We start from the raw sequence: 8683 nt of genomic DNA on the forward strand, positions 1-8683 counted from the left end.
CTGTGCAAGGACCTCATGGAAGAAATGAGAAAGGTGCTAAGAAGAAAGGGTTTCAGGAGAGTGAAGAAACGGACGAGCTCCAAGGAGCTCAAAAAGCTTAAGGGGGGGAGGAAAGAGAAAGGCCTGGGAGTAGAGGTATGTCTGCCCAGCTGCTGGCCATTGGTCTTGCTGAGTACCTACTGTGTGCAGGGCACTGTGGGAGGCTTTCTGGAAGAAATAAGGATGGGACAGCCTCAGGCATCACACAGTGAGGGAGACCTACTTGTAAACCCCTAAGCCTTGAAAACAGGATGAAGTGCACGCTGGCACTGGTGGGGCTCTAGGAGCCCAGACGGAGAAGGAAGGTGTCTGCGCACGAACAGGGAGCAGCTGAGAGTAGGAGCTGCGGCTGGACCCACCTGTGCCACCCCAGGGCCGGGCGGTACAGTCAAGTAAACCAGGCTCCTCCAGCTTGTCTCCTCCTCTGTGTAACGAGTACCTGCCTCAGTGACTGGTGTAAAGATTATACGGGTGCTTAGCACAGCACCTGGTGCACAGGAAGCTCTTAAATACCCACCCACTGAGCTTTCAGTGGTTTCACAGAGGGGGTGGCTGAGCAGCTGAGGACGCGAGTTAGGATTTCATTACATTATTCATCTGCCCCTTTGGCCACTGCCATCCTAGTCCCAAACGGCTGGGGTTGGTTGGGGCAGAGGCTGGGACCTGCCGGACTAGGGGGAGGCAAGTGAGGCATTTCAGATGCAACTTTTAAGGAACGTAGGGCCAAAAAATAGGGAAGAGAAAGTATTTTAACGCAATACTGTAAAAAACAATTAATGCAAAACCCGATGATGAGTAAAATATCAAAATTTAAAATAAAGACAGGATTCGACCTTGTACTTGCACGACCCTGCCTCCCTCGCCTCAACCTAATATCGGCGCGGGACCCGGGAGCGGTGACTGCCTGCCTCTTCAAGGAGTTCATCATCACCTTGTACGAGAAGAAGAGGCCGCACAAGCCCTCCACTCCCCACCTCCCCCAGCGTACGTCGCCGCACGGGTGCCTCGGAACCCGGGTGCCTCGGAACCCAGGTGCCCTACGCGGCGGGCGTGCGGGAGGGCGGCCGGCAGCACTGCCGCCACGCCCCAGCGCCGAGTCAGTTTCGGGTTTCGACGCGCCGCGCCTGCGCAAAGGGGGCCGGGCTTGGCCCACCCGGGGCCAGCCCGCGCGCGCTCCGCCCCCGGGCTATGTAAGGCGGCCCCCAGTGGGGTCGCGTCATCGCTACACTCCGTGTCCCTCCGCGCAGGCGGGCGGCCCCGGAGAGCTGGTGCTGTGACGGCGGCGCCCCCTCCTCATCATGGTAAGCGGGCGCGGGAAGGCCGGGAGGGGAGCAAGCAAACCGGGCCGGGGTGGCACCTTAACGGAAAACGGGAGTATTGGGGAATTTGGGAGAGGAAGTGGCATGCAAATGAGGACCCGAAGTTCCGCAGTTGAGTCGGGGCTTTCTTGGCCCTCCGGTACAGGCCTGAGGTAGGGGTGATGCTGGGAGAGTGGGGAGTGCGGACGGACCTGGAGGAGGAAGGGAACCGCTCTGCAGAAGGTGCTGCCCCGGAGCCGACCCGGCTGGCGGGTGGGCCGGGGCAGCATGCGCTGGGCCCGCGCTGGGCTGGCGTTCGGCGCCCTCCCCTGCCCAGGGCCTTGTCTGAGATAAAGGTACGCCAGCCGAGCACTCAGGGTGCTGGCGGGAGGTGGGGCTTCGCGGTTTAGAGGAGAAGGCGCTGTACAGTAAAAACTACTGATTGTCACCTGTGGGTTTTAGCAGGCAGGAAAACAAGTGACTCAGATAGGTGCTGCTGACACACAGCAAGGGGTGAGCAGAGCTAGACCCTGGACGCAGGTGCCCTGAACCGCCCAGTCCTGGGGCAGGCACAAAGACCACGACTTTGTGGGGGGTCCAAGGGAGAGGAGGAGGAGGTGGCAGGCGTGCTGAATGAAGCCCTTTGTCTAGCGCTCTCCTGCCCTGCCCCCCGCCAGCCCTTCTGTGGGACCATTGTCCCCCCGTCCCAGACAAGAGAGTATTATCTGTCACTGGCATTGTTGGGGGAAGGGAGGCGGTCTTTGGGTGACCCTTCTCCACCCTCACCCTGCTCTGTGCCCTCAGGGCCACGGCCGCTATGGCTTTGCCCATAGAGCCCCCCACCTCCAAAGAGGTCATCCTTAATAAGTGCCAGGAATATAAAGTTAGGGTTCACTCCTAGAAACGCAGGCTTCAGGCCCGCCCCTGCACGCACTTCCAGCACCATTTTCCTTTCGAGGTGGCAGCAGTGGGCGATCCTTGAGGCTAATCCTTGAGGCTACGGTTCTCACTAGAGGAAAGAGTTTAGGACCGCTCAGACAAGCATTCCTCTCCATCCTGCAAAGCCAGAAGCCATCAGGTCTCGAGGACCGAGGAGAGACGTCCAGCAACCCAAGGCTTGGAAGGGTGCCCAAGGCACCAGGGGTGCCTGTCAATCAGGGCCGTAGCACCTGAGCCAGCTGGGGTTCCCGGTTAGAAAGAGGCCAGAGACAAGGAGGCGAAGCTGGCGGGGTGGCCCTGAGTGACCTGGCTGATGTCTGTCTTCCCCTCCTCACACAGAATAGAGGCTTCTCCCGAAAGAGCCAAACGTTCCTGCCCAAGATCTTCTTCCGCAAAATGTCATCCTCAGGGGCCAAGGACAAGCCAGAGCTGCAGTTTCCCTTCCTGCAGGACGAGGAGACGGTGGCCGCACTGCAGGAATGCAAAACGCTCTTCATCCTGCGCGGCCTGCCCGGGAGCGGCAAGTCCACGCTGGCCCGGGTCATCGTGGACAGGTACCGGGATGGCACCAAGATGGTGTCCGCCGACACCTACAAGATCAACCCCGGTGCCCGGGGGGCCTTCTCCGAGGAGTACAAGCAGCTGGATGAGGACCTGGCTGCTTACTGCCGCCGGGACGTCCGGGTCCTCGTGCTGGATGACACCAACCACGAGCGGGAGCGGCTGGAACAACTCTTTGAGCTGGCCGACCAGTACCAGTACCAGGTGGTGCTGGTGGAGCCCAAGACGGCGTGGCGGCTGGACTGTGCCCAGCTCAAGGAGAAGAACCAGTGGCAGCTGTCAGCCGACGATCTGAAGAAGCTGAAGCCTGGTTTGGAGAAGGACTTCCTGCCGCTCTACTTCGGCTGGTTCCTGACCAGGAAGAGTTCCGAGGGCCTCCGCAAAGCCGGCCAGGCCTTCCTCGAGGAGCTGGGCAACCACAAGGCCTTCAAGAAGGAGCTGCGACACTGTAGGTGGCGGGGTGGGGGCGGGTGGGGGCAGTTAGCCTTATTTATAAGCCCCTCTTGCTGGGCACAGGGTGCTGCGTGCCCGGCGCCATTGTTCTCAAAGCACTGGGGGAGGCAGGGGGCTCACCTGGTACCGGCAGAGGCCGCTTTGGGTGGTGGACGCTCCGTGGGTTACGGGAGAGGCGTTTGCCAGGCACCTTCCCTCTCACCGCACCCTTCCTCCTGCCCTCTGCTCCCCATCTGCGCTCTCCCAGCCTGGATCGAGGCCACTGACCCCGTCTTAGAGGTGGGAAAAACAAATTACTTACTACATCAACATTTCGTAAAACCTTGGAGGGAGAATCTGGTCCGATGTTCTCAAACTCATTTTTAGCAGCAGAACTATTTTCTAGAATAGAATATGCCATGCAGCCCTAAGCTGCAGAAAAATGACAACTTGGACTATTGTGACTCCACTGGTGATGGTTCCCAGGCCTTGAGCTATCCAGCGCACCTCCTGTGGCATCCCACAGCTCCAGAGAAGTCTCCCTAGTCTAGCCCCTCGTTTTTGCAGATGGGAAAATGCCCAGAAGGGTTGCGGGGTTTGCCCAAAGCTGTAGTGAAAGCTCGACTCTGTTGCCTCTAGAGGGGCCTCCCCTTACTGGGCTGGACCAGGGTTCGCTCCTGCAGGGGCTGTTTGCTCCATCGAGAGGGGAGGTTTGGGATAGGGAAGGACCCTGGTGGCCCTCCTTCTCCAGTGGCCCTTTGGGGAATATGTCACCCACTCTCACTAATCATCTGTTCTTCCTTTAACTCATTCCTAGTTCCCCCTGATTTTAGACTATCTTCATACTTGAAATATCCCCACCCGTGTTTCTTTGCATTGTCAGAGGTAATTTGTGCTGGTATAAGTTCTCAGAGAACTCTTATCTCGGCTCCTAAAATTCGAATGCTGGGAAACCGGGGAACCGTGGTACCTGCACCAGCCGGGCGTGAGCCCTTTACCCGTGAAGAGCGTGGCAGAGAAGCTCCCAAGGCAGGGCTCCTAGTTAGAGCTGGTTCTGCCCTGGAGATTGCCTCTTGAAGCTGCTTTTGCCATTAAAAACTGGGATCCTTCTGCCCAGGACACAGCAGGAGAAATGTAATGGGCCACAAACAAGGCCTGCCCTCAGTGTAGAGGTCTCCCTCCCCTGTGGAGGGTGAGCGACGTCCTTCACAGGGATTCAACCCTGGGGGTAAACAGGAAAAGCCTAGTAACTCTGAAGCTAGCCATGACAAGGCTTGAAGTCTGGAAATTGAAATCACAGATACCCCAAGTCTCATCGAAACCACCAGCCACATAATGTCATCCTGTTACCTCCCAAGACCCTTCCTGCACCAGGCCCATTGTAGGCTTTCTTTCGCCAAACAAGGCTGTAAGCTACCTATTATTACAGTGACCAGGTAACTTCTTGTTCAAGTGGCCCCTGAGTGAAATGGGGCACGACTAATACTTACCTAGGTGGTCTTGGGAAAACTGGGATGTGTGGTCACCCCCAGTTGTATTTGATTGACAGGTTAGGGTCAATCACTTGCCCCAGGTCCACAGGCTTGGAAGTGGGCTGGATGTTAACTATGCTGTTTCGGGCTCCTTCCATTATACCACACAGTTCCCAACCTCTTTTTTCTTTCTACCCCATTTTTCATGACCTGCTTCCCTCTTTTCAGATGCGTAGCTAGTGCAGTTCAGATTCCCTTGGCATATGCCGCCTACCCCTGGGTTACAAGTGCCTTAGTTTTCACATCTGGGTAAGAGACGTAAAAATCTGCAGAACATAAAGCAGGGAACGTATATCAACACCTTTTCATAGCTCCAAAGTTGCTATTAATTTGACCAACTAATGAATGGTAGTGGATCGCTCAATTATAGTGGATTGCAAATTTATACTTAATGTCTGATTTTTTTCCTCTGGGTCTCCCATGGTCTTGGTGATAGATGTTGCAATGCCCCTGCTCTCCCGCCCTGACTGCCCCACTCTCTCTCCCTTCAGTTGTCTCTGGGGATGAGCCCAGGGAGAAGATGGAACTGGTCACCTACTTTGGGAAGAGACCCCCGGGCGTGCTGCACTGCACAACCAAGTTCTGTGACTATGGGAAGGCCGCTGGGGCAGACGAATACGCCCAGCAGGATGTGAGTGCTCCTCGGGGACACCTGGCTGAGGTGGGGAGAGGGCAGGGTCTTCTGGAGATGGGTACCGGCTCAAGGCAGGGACCACAAACCAGACAGCCTCTCAGGAAAAGAGGCAGCTCCATCCCCAGCTCACCGAAGCCTGTGTGGTGCCCCCCAGGGCCTGCCCATCAGAGCCTGTTCCTTCTGCAGATGCACAGAGAATGCTGGTTGGCAGCAGCTCCTGCTCTGGCCTCTAAGCCTGTGTTCAGTTCCAAAGGCTAAAAGTCCCTTACCCCCAGTCTGAAGCCTGGCTGCGCTCTGAAGTGGGGAGTGTCGACAGGGAGGCTTATTGGCTTAGGGGTACCAGCCCCGCCCACAGCCTCTGACATGGGATCCTTAACCACCGGGCCTGGCCGACTCCAGCCTCCTTCAGGTTGCCTTCACAGCAAGGCCGTCCCTGACCCTCTGCCAGCTCCCCCACTTCTCTGCCTAGGTTAACGCAGCCATTTTGTTTATTCATTGGTCTCCTCCCACACGAATGGAAGCTCCCTGAGGGCAGCACTATTTACAGTGTGGCTCACCTTGTATCCTTAGCACCTACCACAGCTGCATGAATGAACACAGCACTTTCACTCCCATCTCTGTTCATTCATTTAGCAGTGTTTATTAAGCACCTGTTATGCACTAGACACTGTTAGGACCAGGGGGTGTGAGCAAAATAGGGAAGATTTCATGGTCAAAATCGGAGAGATGGGCTTTTTCAGAGAATCAGATATAATGTAAGCCAAAGTGTATGGAGTCGATTTGGATCAAAGTCCTTTATTTCCGACCTCACCCCACCCTCCAGGATAGTGCCTGGATACCAGGGTGCTTTCACAGGGTGAGTCGAGTAGTAACGACAACAGCCCTTGTCAGGCTCTTTTTTTTTTTTTTTTTTTTGCAGTACGTGAGCCTCTCACTGCTGTGGCCTCTCCCGTTGCGGAGCACAGGCTCCGGACGCGCAGGCTCAGCGGCCATGGCTCACGGGCCCAGCCGCTCTGCGGCATGTGGGGTCTTCCCGGACCGGGGCACGAACCCGTGTCCCCTGCATCGGCAGGCGGACTCTCAAACAGTGCACCACCAGGGAAGCCCCAGGCTCTTCTTTAGTCCTCACGCTGAGGAAGGTTCTAGCCTCAGCTGTCTCTTACAGGTGAATGAGCCCTGAAGCTAGTGGGTGGGGAGCCCGGCCTGAGCTCAGGAGGCCTTGCGTCTCACGCCTGCTCTCTCCTGCCTGTCTGGCACCTTCATTTTTTCAAGCAGCCTGGACAGTGTCGGTGGAAAGACATCCTGCCAGCACATGGCCGTGGATGTGGATGTCTGCGGGCTCTGCTCGGTGGCACTCACTGTCCTCTCTTGATGCCGCCACCTCCAGCTCAGTCCTCTGTCCTCTCTCCGTAGGTGGTGAAGAAATCCTACGGCAAGGCCTTCACGCTGACCATCTCTGCCCTCTTTGTGACACCCAAGACGACGGGAGCCCGGGTAGAGCTGAGTGAGCAGGAGCTGGCCTTGTGGCCGAACGACGTGGACAAGCTGTCCCCCTCTGACAGCCTGGCACGGGGCAGCCGCGCGCACATCACCCTGGGCTGCGCGGGTGATGTGGAAGCCGTGCAGACGGGTATCGACCTGCTAGAGATTGTGAAGCAGGAGAAGGGGGGTAACCGCGGCGAGGAGGTGGGTGAGCTCAGCCGGGGCAAGCTCTACTCCTTGGGCAGTGGGCGCTGGATGCTGAACCTGGCCAAGAAGATGGAGGTCAGGGCCATCTTCACGGGGTACTACGGGAAGGGCAAGGCCGTGCCCACACGGGGCGGCCGCAAGGGTGGCGCCTTTCAGTCCTGCACCATCATCTGAGTGTTCCCGGGCCAAAGGCCCCCGCTCTTTTCAAGGGAATGGGGAGGAGAGGGAAGCATCCCTCTGCTTGATTTTTAGTTTAAGAATTTTCTTTTTCTTTTTTTTTTTTTTTACTCAGTTAACCTTCTTGTAACTTTTTAAAAACGTGTAAAATAACTGCTCTTTTTTCCTGCCCACCCCCTTCCCCTCTAACGCTCAAGCTCTCAACACAAGGGGGTGGGTAGGCGCCATTCAGGAACCTGGACCAAAGCTGACGAGGCTGGGCCGAGTTGGGCCTGGATCGGAGCCACGACCCCAAGCCCCGCTTACAGTTGCTGGGCCCCTAGGCCCACTGCCCCACACAGGGCCGGCTAGTGGGGAGGGACACCCCAGCGCTGCTCGTATTCACGGGGTGGTCACCACGGCCACAGAAGACTAGAGGTGGATTTGAGACGGGATGATCCCTGGGCTTTGATCCCATTTCTTAATCAGTGTAGCCCCAGAAAGCCTGGGGCTATTTACCGGGGTAGAAAAGGGGTTTTTACCTTCCACCTTTGGTCCTAAGTGCCTGTCCCCTCCTCCTCACACTGTAACTAGGTAACAGTTTGATACTAGGGAAGAAAACAGAATAAGCAGCAGCCGCATCCCAGGCTGGCTACAGGTCTCACCCCAGGAAGCGGGTGGGCTGCCATCCTTCCAGGGGCGTAGCTCTGTCGTGTGGATGGGGAGATCAGGGCCAGAGACAGCGCCTCGGTGGGAGAGCTCCAATCTTGCTGTCTGCCCAGCCCATCTTGCCTCCTTGGTGCCTCCGGAGGCCTCTGTGCCTCCGCTAAAGGGGGTCAGTGGGTACCAAGAGCCAATGGAGTGGCCCCCAGCAGTTTCGTGCCAAGCCCCACCCAGTGCCTCTGGGAAGGGGCTTTTAACATCGCTGCAGGTGCTGTGGTTCCTGGGGTGCCCTCTGCTGCCCTCTGCTCAGTAACAGGGCCTTGCTAATCGGGTTGTCACTTGACAGAAGTGCCCGGGATTTTAGTTACTATCCTGGCTTTGCCCAACCTCAGCAACTTGTAAGACTGATAATGAAATAAATCGTGTTAATCCTAGCTGCGTGCAGTCTCTCTCGCCCTCTGTGCCCAGCTCAGTCTTCCCTGGGGCAAGGGCAGGGTGCATCAGGACTGCCTTTGTCCCCAGCTTGGGGCCATCGGTCCTGTCTCCCCTCTGCGGGCTGAGCACAGCTGCGGCGAGGCTGGGCAGTGGAACACTGTTGGCTTTCACGAGGAGGCAGAAGGGAGAGAGGCTGGTCTTGGATGCACACAGGCAGTGGGAGTTGGCCGGCGTGAGGGACGTGGAGCACAGAGCTGCCACCCCCCAGCAACTGGGCACAGGCCCACAGGTGCGCCTGCGGTTCT

General features: G+C 57.2%; 1 protein-coding gene across 2 annotated transcripts; it reads left to right on the forward strand.

Annotated features, from left to right (window-relative positions):
- The first annotated feature begins 1166 nt into the window (after window positions 1-1166).
- Window positions 1167-8377, forward strand: CNP (2',3'-cyclic nucleotide 3' phosphodiesterase). 2 transcript variants are annotated; one of them, XM_060134310.1, is made up of 4 exons: window positions 1167-1340; window positions 2616-3285; window positions 5293-5432; window positions 6849-8377. In XM_060134310.1, the coding sequence occupies exons 1-4, from the start codon at window positions 1338-1340 to the stop codon at window positions 7296-7298; spliced, it is 1263 nt and encodes a 420-aa protein (XP_059990293.1). In that variant the 5' UTR covers window positions 1167-1337; the 3' UTR covers window positions 7299-8377. The 2 variants fall into 2 exon arrangements, with proteins under 2 accessions (XP_059990293.1, XP_059990291.1); XM_060134308.1 differs by lacking the exon at window positions 1167-1340 and adding an exon at window positions 1506-1693.
- The last annotated feature ends 306 nt before the right edge of the window (window positions 8378-8683 follow it).

The sequence above is a fragment of the Lagenorhynchus albirostris genome, chromosome 20, assembly GCF_949774975.1.
Source record: "Lagenorhynchus albirostris chromosome 20, mLagAlb1.1, whole genome shotgun sequence".
Lineage (NCBI taxonomy): Eukaryota > Metazoa > Chordata > Mammalia > Artiodactyla > Delphinidae > Lagenorhynchus > Lagenorhynchus albirostris.

Coding starts and splice junctions, on each gene's coding strand:
- CNP (XM_060134308.1), top strand. CDS start 1,520: ATGCTGGGAGAGTGGGGAGTGCGGACGGACCTGGAGGAGGAAGGGAAC. Junction 3,286..5,292: donor CAAGAAGGAGCTGCGACACT/GTAGGTGGCGGG, acceptor CTCTCCCTTCAG/TTGTCTCTGGGGATGAGCCC. Junction 5,433..6,848: donor ACGAATACGCCCAGCAGGAT/GTGAGTGCTCCT, acceptor CTCTCTCCGTAG/GTGGTGAAGAAATCCTACGG.